The following is a 16,289-nucleotide window of genomic DNA, read 5'->3' on the forward strand; positions in this document are numbered from 1 at the left end:
CGTAAATTCGAATGACCCCACTCAGTGCAATCATAGATATACGTGTTTTCGCAATTGCTAAGTGCATTAAAGGGTGTGCAAACAGAAAAAGAAGGGTTAGAGGGAAACGAATGAACAAACAGAAACACGATGAAAGCTTATTGCCAGTTGAACAACCCCTGCTCGAGAAACAATCTCATTATTCATTGTCACCCTTTCGTGATGTAACTTCGTTGAAATTGAAACAAACACCAGCTTTTTCTAGCTTTTTACGGATTACGAAAAACTTTCGTATGTTGAAAATAGAATAAAATTTAAATTGTTACCACCTCAATTGAATACAGTATTCTAACTTGCAATTATCAAATTCTACTGAAAATCGGAATCAGAAACAATTTAAAATCGCGTACAGTGGTTAGCTAGCCATACGATTGAAGCATAGCTGAAGTTGCTGGAGGCAATGGTGGTAATGCTTCCGGTGGTGTGGTGGTGGTGGTTGTAGTGGTGGTGGAAAGCGCTTCGACTGGTCGTTCTGGGAGGGTTGCATAATACAGCGAGCATCGAGCTGCCAGGGCGTTGACTTTGCAAGGCATTACGTTTCTTACGCTTTGCTTCTCCCCCATTGCTAATATCGCGCCCGTTGCTCCTCTTTTGCTTCGAACCCTCCGGATTACTCGGCCGACCCTGCCTTTTCCCGCCGATTATTATTACGCTGGTGATTTACAAAATAAAGTTGGAAATTGGAAAAATTGTGCTAATGTCCGTTCGTCAATCAAGACAGGGTAATTCGAGGGGGAAATTGTAAGGAACGTTATTGCTCTTTCTCGAAGAACAGAGGGTAGAATGAAGAATGGTAAATTGTCTTCACTGAAGGATACAGGACAACCTTAAGAATTTCAACTATACTATGACGAATATAGGGATACAAAGTACAACCAAGCACATGGTCGAAGCATCAACCGTGACAGCAGCTGTCATACACCGCTGCAACCATAACCACCACCATGCAACATTCACTAACATTTTTTCTGGACGCGTTTTCGCAGGTGTCTGCTTCCCTGCACCCTTGTACAACTACCCTATGCGATCTAGCTCCATCTCTCCCCTTCAAGCTGGTGCTCGTTTAATTAATAGCGACAGAGATAAGGTTCAAGGGCATTTCGCGTGAATCACTGGCTAATTGGGATCTAGTAATACCCTAGCGTCGATAAGCACTGTCACGTATCTATTGGGGTGGAAAATAATTCTTCGGGGTGCAGATGAGGTACTATGGGTCATTGATTGAATGAACCTTCAACGTGGTGCAACGATGGCACACGATGCTAAGGATTTATGGATCCTATAGGATTCTTATTTTGGGAGAAATTATTTAACGAAACAGTGTAAATTATCGTGTAATTAATTAAAAAATTCTAATATTTTCTACCAATACGATGCGCGTTCGCATTTCGAGGTCACGTGAACCTACGAACCGAGCGTCGAATTTGGGTCGCTGTCTTTTGTACGGGCAGAAAGGGTTGCCCTTTATTATTTTGAAACCAGTTCAGAGGGAACCCGAGCAAAGCGACAATGGAAGAATCGTATCCCTTTCGAATAGAATGAAAACCGCGGTGACAGGTACGATAATGCCTCTTTCAGAGAAAGTGCTCACCCTTCTACGGCACGGCAAAAGTTACGCGCTTTTATTCGACCGATTGAAATCTTATAGCGATGGTATTTCAATTGTCAGGGGTAAAGGGGGGAGTTGATTGTTTAAGCGATCGCAATAAAAGTAATTCAGTTCTCCCTGTGTATCTTATATTATTTGCATATCCTAATTCCTCTACGATCTATCTCAAATACTACAATGATCTTATTCAGATAAATTTCGCGAATGTTGGTGTTTGCAATTAAGTCTTATTCACACTTTCAGTCTCCTATCTAATCTTACTCATTATTGCTTGCTATATCACGCTAGTCTAGCGATTCAGTGGCGCCCATTTTTGCACGAAATGGAGGCACGAACGGGAAAGAGTACAACGATCATACTGTAAATGCACGAGACCATTACAATAAAACAGCCCCATTGGTTGGTCTGGCGCCTAGCCCCGCACAAAGGAAACCCTTCAGCTTTGTCACTGCGACTCGAAGAACAAGGAACATTCGTTGTTTACCGCGAACGTCTAATTTGCATAACGAGCACGATAACACTTTGAATAATTTATTATGAAAATGTTGGAAATCGTTGAGAAATTTTCTAATAAAAATTGTTCGAAGTAAGAATAAACGAGTTCGTTTTCGTTTACTTTTTATCAAGATTTCGTAAACGAAATTACAACAGGACTCGCCCTTCGATAAATGCAAAGCTCTAAGAAAAACCGAGAATTTTCTATGAGAACCAGACCATTCGACGCTCGTAATTCATTCTCACCGAGGGGTGAGTCAGAGACTATCAGTGTTCCCCTGTCTCGCAAGACACAGGCCAATCTCTCGATTTTACTTGATCGTAAATTAGATCTTCTCTTCGATTCTGGATGTCGGTATATTTGACAAAATTTCCGAACAATTTTTTCCAAAAATAACGCATGCCGCCTAAAGCCTTGGTTCCTTGGCTTGGAAATAAGTGAGAAAATAAAAGATAAATGCGCGAGCCAAAATGCAACATTTAACGCAACGCGTTCCAACGAGAAATTCTAATTAAACCGATGATGATAATTAATTATACCCTATTTATTTCATCGGCCGTCGGACACGGTTCCAAGTGTAGACAGCCGATATAGTTTAAAAGATATTTAAACGGTTTCTAAATGCTCTTTATTTACCGTAGGGTAACAGCTGCTTTCAAGTAAAAGCACGTTTGTCAGCGAATATCTAAATTTAAGAAGTGAGACCGCCATCGGTTCCTTGTAAATCGTGGAAAAACGTGTTGTTACCAACGGGCAAGAACGACGAGGAGGAAGAAGAAGGGAAGGTTGAACGCGAGACAAGATACACAAAGATTAGGATAGAAATAGATGAATAGACGAATAGAAGACAGACAGAGGGACAGCAGGAGGAATAAGTAGAGGGGGTTCAGCAGAGGGAGGTGTGGTATGCGAAAAAATACGTTGTTGGCACTTGGCTTCGGCAGACGACGAGATAAATAGCGCGCGTGGGTGCGGCTCGCCGATGTCTACGGGCCACACGCCACGTTTCCACCGGAACCAGTCAGCCACGGATCCCTCTGGCAAACCAGAGGGAGAAAAACATCGTGGTGGGAGACAAGGTGATTCCACACAGAACCTACTATTTCACTTCGAATTCTCTCAACTCCAATTTCCTACGAATCTTATAAAATAAAATCAGTTCTATTATTACCCACCCCCACCGAAACGCCTTGTCCAGAAAATTTCAATTAAGTAAAAATATTGAAATACAATTTATGATGCTGGATGAAATAATTCAGAGAGAAAAAGAAAAAGATGTCGAGGCTGAAGATGTGAAATTGTAACAGGACCCAGCGATCTTATTAATCGACGGAGAGGGAAAAAGTGGAAGACGATTCGGGGATGATAGTCACGAACGATTCGGGGCTGGAGTGCTAGGTGTGCATTCAGCGTTTTTTAGGTCGACGGTTTTTTTTTTCTCTCTTTTTTCTTCGAAGAACAGTAAAGTGGCGAGCAGTGACAGTAACCATATGACGCATTGCGTCAAAATCCAGTGTCGAGGAAACTGTTGCGCGAGATTCACTCTGCTCGACGGTTTTAACGCCTTCGATCGATCCGCGAGAACGTGTTAATCGAGCGATTAAAATAAAAACAAGATGTACTTGGAATAATTTCTCGAAAATATTTCTGTTCAAAGAGGTAGCGGAAAGTTGGAGTGGTAAAAGCAGGATCTTAGTAACACGCGTACCCTGTATAAACGCTCGAGTTAAACACGCTGCTAATTCTCTTATTTCCCCGGCGGGCAGACTACCCTGTTTACCTTTCGCGTTTCTCGCGGGCCGACAGCGTGTCTCGCGTTTCTGCAAATGCCAAAACTACGAGACAAATTGAGCTATCTAAACCGATCCCGTAATCCTTACCATTCCCACAGAACAGACATGTGTTTTATCGAACGCGTGGAATGTTTCCTTTAATCTTTCCTTTGGAAATTCTGAGCCTTTACTTTAAATCAACTCGGTAAAATGGTACCGCGTTGGGCTCGGAAATATCCGTTTGCATAATTAAGAGATAACTCATCGTACATTGAAAGAAAAATGAATATAATCGCAGAACGGTACTCGTTTGACAATGCAATCAAGGGTGAATGATAAAAGGTATAAAACTCACCGGGAGAAACAGCAATTGCAAGGAAGGCTGCGAGAGCGGCAAGCAGGAATATCCTAATCGCATTTCCGCCTGTTCGTCTTCTGGCTGGCCTTTGACCCGCGTGACAGGAGGCGGCGGCGCAGCCTGGCCTTGGCTGAACATCGAGTACCACGTAAGCCGGTTCTTCCCGCTGGAACAGCAGTTCCTGATCGGCGTCGACGTCCTTCGGGACGCCGGACGTCGTAGTAGCAGCGCGTCGTCGTGGTGATCGCGGCTGCTGAAGGTCGCTGGGACTGCAGCTACTGCCGGTACGGTCGATTACCGAACCGTAATACATGGCCTGCAGGGGCGACCACTGCCGTGCCACCGGGGGCTGCGCTCGTCAGCGAATCCTCACCGCCCCGCCTTGCGCAGGCGGGACTGTACCTTCGAAAGCACCTGCGGCGTCCACCACGACGACACAGAGCAACGAAGGACAGCCGCTGCAGCAAGGCATCACCACGACCCGGCTAAGAATCTAAGTCGTTACCACCAGAACACTCAGCACCAACCACCAACGACCAATTCTTCTCTCTTTCAGACGATCTATCTTCTCACCTCCAATCGTCGATTGGAGGAACGGTTGCATTCGATCTTGTTCGTACGGGACACTGTTACGTTCGTTCGTGATAAAACGGTTCGAATAACGACGGTGTAACATCAAGTTTAAAGGATAGTTGTGCAGCGAGGCGGTCCGCGTCGATTCCTCGCCTATGCACCGGGATCGTTTAATCACGCGCGTTCTTTCAAATTACCGTCAAGATTTAGCTACGCTGACGGCGTACTCTCGGAGCGACGGGTTACTCTAGAAACAACCGCTTGTTTCCGATATTTTCATTCTCTCCCCTTTGCTTCATCTTTCCGAGCGGCGAAAATGCACCAAGGACGACGACAACATACGACGGAGTTTGTTTTCGCCGCGTGTGCGTTGGTGGTACCCGCGAGTAGAACTCGCCGACAGACAGCAGACACCGATACGTATCTTCTCACCCCGACGGGCAACTCGACTTTGAAGAGGAACCACCGCGTGCGCTTACGGCACTCCTACGCCGCCTCGTCGGAGGGAAGAAACCCTTTAAACGAATAGCGTACACGCTATATTACCGGCGACGCGTCGCGTCGCGTCGCTACGTGTACGAGTGTGTGTTCCCCGTGCGTGTCAGGGGGACCAGGGGTTCGTCGCACTCCTTTTTTCTTCTTCTCTTCCTCTCCTCCTCTTTTAACCCCTTTTTGTTTTCTACCCGGTCCTCACGAATCGCTCCCGTTTGATCGAAGAAAGCGACGACACGTCCGGTTCTCTCGTCTCTCACTACCGCTCTTCACCACCGTGTGTCACACCTTCTTCTTCCTTCTCCTTCTCTTTCTTGCCCGACTGCTCGTACCTCTTTTAATCTTTATGCTCGATGAACAACGGCAGCAGCAGCGGCGACCGGCTGCAACTCGTCGTGTGTCCAGCGCGCCTGGACACTACCACCGTCCGGTAGGAAGTGTCGACTGCCACGAGGTGGACAGCTCTGCGAACCTCTGCCAACGGTAGCAGCACCAGCGACGACGACGTCGGCGGTGGCGGTGGCGGCGGCGGCGGTGACGGCGGTGACGGCGGTGGCGGTGGCAGTAGCAGCACCGACGGTGCTGGTATCAGTGGCGGTAGTAGAAGCACTGGCAGCTGCAGCTGGTGGTGCACCGGCGCATCCGCCTGCACCTCGCATTCGTGCTTGCACCTAGTCTCAACGAACAAAATATTCTCCCCGAAAAAAAGAGTGTCCTTTCCGTCTCCTTTATCCCCCTTTTCGTTGTCCTCCCCGGTAACAACTCTTTACACGACTCTAACGCCTGTCTGTTTACTAAGGGGATCGAATTGAACCGGTTGGATCCGTCCTCGTGGACTCTTCGACGTGTACTGACTACCCAAGCTCGTACCGGGTCTTCGCTTAACGCGTGTCGCGTTCGTTGGTGGATGCGTGCGTACACGCCGGCGTGTTGGTCAGCCAGTGAAGAGCGGCTCTGTTACGTACGACGAGGTGCTCGCTCGTCGCGCGACTGCTAGCGACCGGTGTTGTTCGGCTAGCTTCGGTGTCAAGCTCGCAACACTCTTCGCACACGCACGATTCGCGCGCAGCCTGTGTTATCGCTTGGCTAGTCCTATTTACGCTCGTTGTCGCTCTTTCAAAAGAGAGGACGAGTTGAAAAGCGGCTTTGCCTACAGCTAGACAACCTCTAGGATCGTTTGATTTCGAGGAACGGTCTATCGTCGTTCTGCCAGTACCAGCAGCGCCGCGACGTGCTTCGGCAGAACGTCGGGGACGCCCCTCGATACCCCACCGATGCCATCGGCCTGGCCCGAAATCGATGCCCCGCAACGCGACGTCTCGAAACCACCCCCTTTGCCCGACCTGTGCCATCAACGAAGCAACGCTATACTCCCCTCTCTATCTTTCCCTCTTTCGTTACCACCCTCTCCCTCTTTCTTCCTATTCCGACCATCCCCTTCTGTCTATACATCCCTCTCTCTCTTATCTATCTCTGTCTTCGTTTCTCGTGTTTTACCCTATAGTAGGCTGGCCGTTCCTACGCGTCCCACCGGGGCGAGTTTTCTTCGTGGATGAACGGATACGTATTCTCTTTTTACAGTCCGCTGCATGAATGGTGTCCCGTGAACGGTGGTATCGTATGACACGGATCGATCCCGGTAACTAATAGCCTCCATCGATTAAGAAACTTATACTTAAATTGGCGTTTGTAAAATACCCAACTTCCATCTCGATGACAATTTTTCAATTATTCCTACCATCTGCATTAAATTGATGAGATGTGCAATTCCCCTTTACCCGAAGGAGTTGGCCAATATATAATAGCTGGACGGGAGCACGTTACAAAAGGTTATTGCTGCGGCGCATCCGTAATTCGTAAAGTTGAACCGCGACCCATAAAGACTCACCCACAGTTTTTGCTGCTTTCATCCCGGTTGGCAAGCGATGCAAAAATCCTTTTATATCGAAATGGTCTGCGACGAATTTTCGGCTCCATACAAAATGGCTCCTCCCGGTGCACCTGCAAATAAACAAATGAATTAGCAAAAATATTCGTAAAATCGTCGATCTTAAACTACCCTCCCTCCTGTAATCGTGTGCCTATGCCCCGAAAACAGTGACCGAATAAAAAGGGACGATTACGTAACGAATAAGAGGGATCAAAAGGTGGAGCAGCGCAAAGAATTGAATAGTTCACGGGCGGTGCGCTCTTTCTATGGCCAATATCGCGTAACATCTCGGAAACGGTTCCAGTCAGCCGTAAAAGCTTAGGGTACCGATAAAACGTGCGGTCGCCAGCTTCACGGGAACACACGTCCTTCGAAATTTCGTGGAAAGCAGGACACGCCGCGCGTTCCATCCTCAGTCGCCTTGGAGATACTCCCAGCAGTCAGAGAGAGAGAGAAGAAGAGAGAGGAAGAGAGAGAGAGAAAGAGGAGTCAATAGACTCTACGTTGCGGCAGATGTACGTATCGATTTTGGAACGTTGATTCGCGCGTGTTCCAGAACGATACCGTTGCCCTCAACGCGGACACGTAGAGATGCTGGCGGTGGCAAGACGCTTCTTCAGATCGGACATTGCTTTTTCAGGTTCACTGTGGACGTGTCGCCGTTGGCAGCAGGCATACGGGACGAGCCAGGGGGTTTCGAGCACCTGGAGGCCACTGGGTGGCCGGCATTACCCTCGCCAGGTGGTTGCAACTTGTTGTTGCGAGCCCCCGCGAGCCGATTCTCTTGCGTACTTTTTTTTTCTTCTCTACGATTGTATCTATGATGTAACATTCAATAAATCTTGCACTGTTTTCAATATCTGTCTTGTTCAATTAATCGATACCTCTTAAATGAATCATCAGAAATTCAAGATTTCTAAGATTCTTGATAGAGAAGCTTATTTCGTACACCATTGGGTCGCTAGATAGAACTTTGCCCTCGATTCCACTGGACTCGCGTATAAATCCTATCATTCGGTCGATCAATAAGATCACCTTCGTGGAGCCTACGAATTTCGATTCGAACAGGGTTCAAGTTAGACGAGTTTCTCGGAAGTGAAAATTTACCATATCCATGAGAAAAAGTCGACCAATTTGCTGCGAAGGGTGTTACAGAAGCAAAACGCAATACCAGGAAGCGAGGACTAACGGTGAATGGTAAAAGGACAATCGTTCGAAAGCAGAACGAATCCGTCGGGGGATGGTATTGCATTATGCTGCATGGCCCTAAGGGAAATAGCAGAGTGGGCGATTCGCGCATTCGAAGGAAGAAAGTTCGTGGAAAGACACACGCAGCTGCGTTCATGGATCATTTACGATGCCCGTTACCCTTGGCGAGTTGATTGTTCACGGCTGAAAAGGAATACGTGGACGATCTTCCACAAAATAAAGGAACCTCCGTGTGGTCACCCTACGCCTGGCACGCGCCACGATCTACCTTTCTTTCCCTTTTTTTTTTTATTCCGTACGACCAGCCGTCGCCTTTCAGATCCGCAGGATAAGGAATCCTGTCTCTCCCTATGCAGCCAGGAAAATTTTTCAGAATGTTACAGTTCGTTACGAATCGCTTTGATATTCGATACAATTAAATCAGCGAAAATAAAATATCTAGACTTATAATTTCGAATAACAAAAAGTTGTTTAAAAAATTACACGAATACAGGGAGAAAAGAAGAGTTCTTTTTACGAATAAGTAAATAAACCAGGAATGAAGCAAGAGGAGAAAAAGAAACAATGCGTGTATTATTCTATGATGCACCCTACTGGTTAAACATATCGCTATTTCACCGGGGGGTGTTTTCTGAAGCTACCCTTGAGGATTTAAAGAAGCTGGGATAAATGGCACCCGGGGTTGCGCCGATTGCGCCACACGGATCACGATTCGAACGTCGATGATTACGGTCACAAAGAAGATGAAAAAACTGTACCGATCGGTTGTCATAATTAGTAAGAAAATCTACCGTATATCAGTTTCCAGAATCTCAATGTTTAATTGAAAAGGGAATCAATTGCATGGGGGGATTCATTAATAGAAAATGTTTAACAGTGAAAGGGTTAAATGAAAGAAAGATACGAAAGGGTTGTAAGTTGGGGGCTGACCGATACAAGTGGGACATTCAAGAAAGGGGTTAGGTCCCATACGATGACAACGGCAAAACTCGAAACGACGTCGTCGGACTTGGCTTCCGGCCATTTCCCAGCTATCGATCCACGAAGCGTTACGACGAAGCTGCCCTACGTGCAATTATAGGTGTATCGTGTGTATAATACGACCCTGGTACGTGCATAGCCAGAAGGGGTAGGTAAATCGTCGTCGGCGCACAAGGACGATCCCCAAAATTTGGCCGCGAAACTGGGATCGCGAAATTCCCCGATGGCCATTCGCGGAACGCGCTATTAAGGGCAACTGGGTTTATCGTTTAATGGATAATATCAAAAAAAAATCTTGAAAACGGGTCAGACTTTATTTTTCTACATTAACTCTCATGCATGATTCAAATTTAAATTGTCTCAAAATAAAAATGAAATATTTAATATCGCTCCACTAAGATAACGACAATTTAAACGTTTCATTTTCATTTCTCAAACTTTCATTACTTCTTCGAAAGATTACAAATTGCGCATACTTCAGACTCTACGAGTTTCTCAAATTACGTAAATGAACATTTGCATAGAAATGAAGATGATATTATTAATACCTGTCTCGAAGAATTCATTTGTGATTCTACAAACGATGCGACCAAAGAATTCTGGTTCCAGTGAAAATTTCTTCTAATATATTTCGGTGAAGTGGCGTGTAAGATACGGTCCACCCATCCTACGAATGTAACACACAAGGTGCGTTTCCACGTATGCGTGGAATCGATAACTGCGAATTAGTCTGACAGGCTGTCTGCCAGAACCATGTATACATGCATCTAAACGAAAAACCGTACCAATCGTATTAAAGTAATTATATCTCTAGTTTAATCAAATTAGACATTCGTATGAACTTACTGAGATAGAAAATTGTTGACTCATTACTTTCCAATTCTTCTGAATCTCTTCTAACTGTATTTTCTTCAATACGATGCTGTCACTAAATCTTGACTAAACTGTTAGCCCCCACCCCTCCAATGTACATCTATCGATACTGTACTGAATCGATTTGTATTGATCTCTTTTCAATTATCGATTACATTAAAAAATTAAAGATAGAATTAAATACACAAATATTTCTGAAGTCAATATTTAAATACAATACATTTCTTAGAAATATAAACATGTATAAATATAATTTTTTATTTACACAGATATTATTTATACATATTTTATTACTATACACTTTGACTTTTTAATTCAAATAAACAGAGTATCAATTTTTCACTTATAAATCAATAAATTTTTCCAATATAAATATTTATTATTATAATTTTTAATAAATTTAAACAATCAACCGTTTTTATTCGATACTATAGATCGAATCGATTCACCACCAATGGCGCTGAAAGCAGTACGACGAAACCGCGCCTTTTTACGCGAACGTTCCAAGTTTGAGATTCGAAATTGTTAAATTTTCCGCATTTCTGTACTGGAAGAATCGTGTTCTCTTACACACAAGTTGATATTAATATCTGAACACGTACTGAATAAGAGTGCAGTGTACTTTTCTACGAAGAACGTGTATTCACAACTCGTAATAACAAGAAAGAAACCATCCGACCTCCACGCCACGCTACCGCCATTCCATGCTCTTCTCATCGTAATGAAGAATTATACAAAGGCACTTCGGAAACAAACTGGTAAGTAGTTTTTAACACACAATATGTATATAGCAACAGTTTTTTTGAATAGTTCTTGTCAAACGTTTTAATTACATACAAACTTCTAACCGACAATCGTCGTTAATATAGTACAAAGCAAATTTTTAAATTACGTTTAAAAGTACAAATTCAAATACAAAATATAAAACTTACCACTATATCTTCTTCATTATCAGTTATACTGTGCTGTACAGAATAAATTTCTTGAGTCTGGTATAAAATTGAAGTATGAAAGTTTATGTTAGTTTAATAACAAAAATGGTAATGTTGATCCAACAGTGGCAAATGTGTGACTATTTAATATATTGTAGCACCACATTAAGCAAACTGTTATCATAAATCGCAATATGAATATAAATTGTTCAATATATCACAATATGAAAAGAATTTTCTTTTAACCAGCCTATAAATATTTGTGGTTTGTTATTAAAATACATAGAATTACAAATAATTTCTTTTTTGAAATCCAGTATCTTAGCTTTCTTTCTTCCACTGTGTAACTTTCTATAGTAATATGATTTCAATAACAATCTATTTACCATGGAAATATTACAATTTCTTAAAATATGATGTAGTTTAAATTATATTTCAATTAAAGAAATCAGCTACCTCTGCTAACTCCCTTGCTCTTGCTTGCTGGTGGGCCCAACGTGCCTCTGCAAGTTTATCAGTTAGTCCCCATTTTTCATGATAAATACGTTGTTTACAAGTTGGACACTTTTTACCACCTATAAACAAAAACAATCTTTTATTAATATCACAGAAATATAAATTGAATATATAAAAAATGTTACCATGGAATGGTGGAGTCTTCATATATGTCACAAGACAATGCAAATGAAATAAGTGTCCACAATATAGTCTTTCTATATGCATATCTGCATTTTCATTGGTTTCTGCATTTTCTGGGTTTGGTGGTAAACACATTTGCCTACATGATTGACAATGTTCTTGTGGCAAGGTCTTTACAGACCTAGATGAAGTAAATTAGATTTAGACTATAAAATCAATTATACACGATAAATACCAGTAATTTCACATACTTTACAAGAAAAGAAGTTACAGTATTTAGAGATGGTGATGGGGTGAAAGGAGCTTGAGATTTCTTTTTAAGGGGTGGTTCTACGCATTTTCTAGCTAACTCCTTTCCTTGTGCCAGAAAGTAGCGTCTAAAAAGTGGTGGAAAATTTGTATCTGCATCTTCCAATCTAAACATAAAAGAGTCATAGTATGAAAATAGTTTTCCTAGTTTAGCCTTCATCTATACATACTTCACACAAGCTGTTGGATAATTGTCCGGTACTTCAATCTTAGCTTTGAAATAATATAAACCTCGTTGGACTTTCAGGCCAATACAAGAATATTTCTGTTTCAATTTTAATTCATCCTCATTCTCCAAAGTCTTTTTTATGGTAGAAATTTCATCGTAACAACAAATTAAGGGATTTTCATCTATGAAATTACGAACAAATTTCAGTATTTGTAGTACCTATAATGATAACTTTTATGTAGTAAAATCATATAAAAAAGAAAAATGTTTATCCTTGGAAGATCAAAGTAATTCTCACCTGAGCTTTGCCTAGAAATTTCTTGCACTCCTTTTCACAAACTTCAGCCAGACCATCAAGTAACTTTACAGAGAGTGTCTTGCTTTTTAATTCAATTAATAGTGGTGTACGAGGATAGTCTTCTGAGAATTGAATACACACAATAATTGTCTTAAATTTTGTTTTTCTGTAAAGTATACCATTAATATGAGTAAACAATAAATTGAATACAATCAATGCTCAATGAATAGAATCTCTATGAAGAAACTTACGTTATTTCCACTCGCACCATTGTACGCACACAAGAGACGAGACGGCTACCTTCGACAACATTATGACAAAGTTTTGACACTTCTTGTAATTCATCATCGATAAAGCCCATGAGAAAACACAAATCAATTTTATCTTCTAATATAACAGCTACGATTATGTTAGAAAATCGAACCGAATTGATTAGAAAAATGGTACGGGAGCACTATCGCGTCCAGTTTCGCTCCTGTAAATTAGAATTATGTCATGCAATCACGATCAAGGTCAGTCAAAGAACCTAAACTCGTCTTACTCATCCCTGTTTTGAATCAACTACCTGTCAATACTGTACCTTTAAATATTTCAATAACACAGTGCAGTAAAAATCAGCGGAATAAGAAAAAAAACAACTTTAATTCATAATCAACGTTACTTTTTAATTTTCTTTTAAATACGATGCATCAAAGAGCTACGGAAATAATTTTAATGCGATAACTGCATCCAATCATCGCGTTGCGTAAAGTAGGAATGCAACAACTGTTTGCTCGTTTATTTAACAACCAACGGATTACATAATGTTTTATACATTATTGCCATATAATTACTTGTTGTTTATTTATCGTACTTATCTTCATAAGATCAAAACGATAATTCTATTATCTTTAGATTCAATTGGTCAATGCGTCCAATATGCGAAAGTATGGAGAGGTCGCTCTAGCCTTACCATACTCTATGCTCGATACCTAACCTATTTTGACGCACATGTTTACGGGAAATTCAAACGTGCTCCCGGAGGAATCATTCGTTAGTTCAAGAAATCATGTAAATGACTATAGTGACAGTAGTTTTTCCGTTACGGTAAGCTGAAAACATAACATAATGTCACGAATCGCCAACACAAGGGAGGTGATATTGACGAGCGACAGCACAGGTGAGCATTGGAGTGCCGCCTTGTGGGACCCGCGAACTGGTTCACTTTTATCGACCTACAAGCATGCCGGAGCCCTGACGCATCATACTCTGCAGCTTTTAAGCGACAGTTACGTGATCGGCGCCGATTTAACGAAGCCTCGCATCCACGTTTGGCCTTTGAACAGCCACAACCCGGTACCTAACCTCCGACTAACGACGCCAGGAAAGGTGACCGCCTTGTGCTCCACGCCGAATGGCGCTTACATTGTCGCAGCGATATCAGAGAAGCTGTTTTTATGGCAAGTGTGCAACGGACGCTTGCTAGGGAATTTATCGCAGCACTATCAGACAGTGAGCTGCTTGTCGTTCAGCAAAGACGGTTCGATTTTCGCCAGTGGCGCTGAAGATGGTTTGGTCTTCGTCTGGTCGTTGTACCGGGTGCTAAACGACGAGCGACCCACGGCGTTGCACGCCTTCTCGCATCATTCTTTACCGGTGAAGGATCTACAATTTGGGCACGCAGGTTCTCGAGCAAGATTATGCTCGGTGTCCTTGGATCGCACATGCAACGTCTACGATCCTGGCAGCGGATTACTACTCCTCACCCTAGTCTTCAACGTGCCACTCACTTCCGTTTGCCTGAACACAAAGGAAAGCGATCTATTCGTCGGCTGCACAGATGGAAGCATATACAGATTCAATCTGCACGAACCACCCCGAGGAATAGAGCATCACGTGCAAATTCGAAAGGACGATGACGCAGGACAGGCGGTGATTTTTCAAGGGCACAAATCGAGCGTAGTCACCCTATCCGTATCGATCGATTGCCGATACTTGCTGTCCGGTTCGATCAGCGGCGAAGTTCATCTCTGGGATATCGCTAGCCATCAGATTCTTAGAACCATCGATCACAAAGGACCGATCACCGCCGCCTTCTTCGCGAAACACTACGAGAACTTCCGGGTGACGGATCTTAAGCCCCGTTTGCAAGTTTCAAACCTGCAGCGAGTGGCTGACGAGGCGGGAAAGGAGAGTCTAATCGAGGTGGTATCACGAGATCAAAATCATGGGGAATTATTGGATTTCGAGTCGTATGTTGAGAACAGAGGCGATTCGAGGGGATCGGAGGATCGATCCTCTAGGAAGATTCTCGAGATGAGGGAGGAGATCGATAGACTGAAAGAAATTAACGCCGCCATTTATCAGTACAGCGTGAAACGGATCTTGAATAAAACGAACGGTACCAGTTCGTGAAAAGCCTGGATTACGTTCTACTTTATGGATAAGATTATCTCGAACCTACATTATTGAATTGTATCAACATTTTGTATGATAATTGATTATAATAAAGAGTACCTGTTGTTACGCTACATTTCTTTACCCCTTTTGATATTTAATATTTCTCTGAACATATCATATTGCGTCTTTTACGGCTAAATAATTCACGGCCATTTCATCCAAGTATCCGGCCATCGCGATACGGAACGTTGGAAAATGGAGGCTACCGCGATTTCATTTTACATTAAATTCGAATGGAAATCATAAAGATGCGCGCGAATGTTTGCGTGACACGTTCCAATAACTAAAGTGTGCAGATTTTACGATACGATAATATTAAAAAGTAAACGAGAAATCAGCTTTCAATAATTCGCTTTTAGAATTAAAATTTCAACCCCGAATTTCATCAATCTGTAATTTCTTAGTTAATTATTGCGAGTGCAAACAACAAGAGCAAACTGTTTGGCCGAAGTTATTTTTTCTCTCTCAAAATTCAGAGAAAATTCAGAGTAAAAACATACATAAAATAACTCACAGGATGAAAAAAGTAAATCGAAACACTCGAATACATAAAACGGGGATTTTCTCTTTTCCCAGCTTTATAAGCTACCGCAAATATTCCAGCTTTTAACATCGTTCGTATTAATTATACAAATGTGATGTTAAAAGAATTTGAATATAAATGAAAAATTTTAAGATAACTGTTAAACGCGGCTTCATTTTTGTTCGCATTAAATAGTTCATGTTCGTCGATTCTTTATGGTACATTTTCCGATGAAATAATTCGTCCATCGAAAACAGGATAAACCTGAATTTCAATCTCAATTTTTATTACAATTTCTCTTCCTTGTATTTTGTTGTGTTCCTCTTGTTATTGCCTAGTCTTTGTTCCTGAAAATCTTATTTTCGTCCACTAATTCGCAAAGCTGCAAACCTGTAAACAGTCACAATTTAATTACCCACAAATTCACAAGTTGTCAGTTCGATAACACATTAAATCCTCTGCTCCGCGGACCCAGAAATACCCCATAATCCATAACATAGTTGTAATAATAAGGCTTAATTGTTAATCCGTCATTAGTCATTTCCATAATCTTGCATCGCGCGAGGGATCACGAGATTCTCTCGTATTTTTCACTATGGCGGCTCCACCATAAACAGCGTTTTACCGTGGACGTAATTACGCTTGGAA

The 16,289-nt window shown here is 42.5% G+C and overlaps 4 protein-coding genes across 10 annotated transcripts in view; 1 reads left to right on the forward strand and 3 right to left on the reverse strand.

The window, feature by feature from the left end:
* Positions 1-5,665, reverse strand: part of LOC114873754 (protein kinase C-binding protein NELL1-like) — a 47,256-nt gene extending 41,591 nt beyond the window's left edge. For 2 of the 4 annotated variants that reach the window (XM_046286903.1, XM_029182407.2), the window contains exon 1: positions 4,272-5,665. In XM_046286903.1, the coding sequence (XP_046142859.1) occupies positions 4,272-4,587 (316 nt within the window). In that variant the 5' untranslated portion in view covers positions 4,588-5,665. The remainder of the gene's footprint in view (positions 1-4,271) is intronic. The other 2 variants (XM_046286905.1, XM_046286904.1) reach the window with 1 other exon arrangement.
* Positions 5,666-5,671: 6 nt separating this feature from the next.
* Positions 5,672-10,463, reverse strand: LOC123988090 (type IV secretion system protein virB10-like). Of its 2 annotated transcripts, XM_046286909.1 has the most exons (4): positions 10,306-10,463; positions 10,008-10,226; positions 7,228-7,340; positions 5,672-6,010 (listed from the first exon to the last, which is right to left on the reverse strand). In XM_046286909.1, the coding sequence occupies exons 2-4, from the start codon at positions 10,023-10,025 to the stop codon at positions 5,677-5,679; spliced, it is 465 nt and encodes a 154-aa protein (XP_046142865.1). In that variant the 5' UTR covers positions 10,026-10,226; positions 10,306-10,463; the 3' UTR covers positions 5,672-5,676. The 2 variants fall into 2 exon arrangements, with proteins under 2 accessions (XP_046142865.1, XP_046142864.1); XM_046286908.1 differs by lacking the exon at positions 10,008-10,226.
* A 653-nt stretch (positions 10,464-11,116) lies between these two features.
* On the reverse strand, positions 11,117-13,427 carry LOC114873756. 3 transcript variants are annotated; one of them, XM_029182409.2, is made up of 8 exons: positions 13,260-13,427; positions 12,931-13,154; positions 12,680-12,845; positions 12,383-12,600; positions 12,155-12,319; positions 11,906-12,084; positions 11,721-11,839; positions 11,117-11,297 (listed from the first exon to the last, which is right to left on the reverse strand). In XM_029182409.2, the coding sequence occupies exons 2-8, from the start codon at positions 13,038-13,040 to the stop codon at positions 11,241-11,243; spliced, it is 1,014 nt and encodes a 337-aa protein (XP_029038242.1). In that variant the 5' UTR covers positions 13,041-13,154; positions 13,260-13,427; the 3' UTR covers positions 11,117-11,240. The 3 variants fall into 3 exon arrangements, with proteins under 3 accessions (XP_029038242.1, XP_029038243.1, XP_046142863.1); XM_029182410.2 differs by having other exon boundaries at positions 13,245-13,427; XM_046286907.1 differs by having other exon boundaries at positions 11,117-11,839; positions 13,260-13,425.
* A 223-nt stretch (positions 13,428-13,650) lies between these two features.
* LOC114873755 (WD repeat-containing protein 18) lies at positions 13,651-15,189 on the forward strand. The gene has a single exon (XM_029182408.2). It carries the CDS (start codon positions 13,787-13,789, stop codon positions 15,071-15,073), a length of 1,287 nt encoding a protein of 428 aa, XP_029038241.1. The 5' UTR covers positions 13,651-13,786; the 3' UTR covers positions 15,074-15,189.
* The last annotated feature ends 1,100 nt before the right edge of the window (positions 15,190-16,289 follow it).

The sequence above is a fragment of the Osmia bicornis genome, chromosome 8 (genome assembly GCF_907164935.1).
Source record: "Osmia bicornis bicornis chromosome 8, iOsmBic2.1, whole genome shotgun sequence".
NCBI lineage: Eukaryota > Metazoa > Arthropoda > Insecta > Hymenoptera > Megachilidae > Osmia > Osmia bicornis.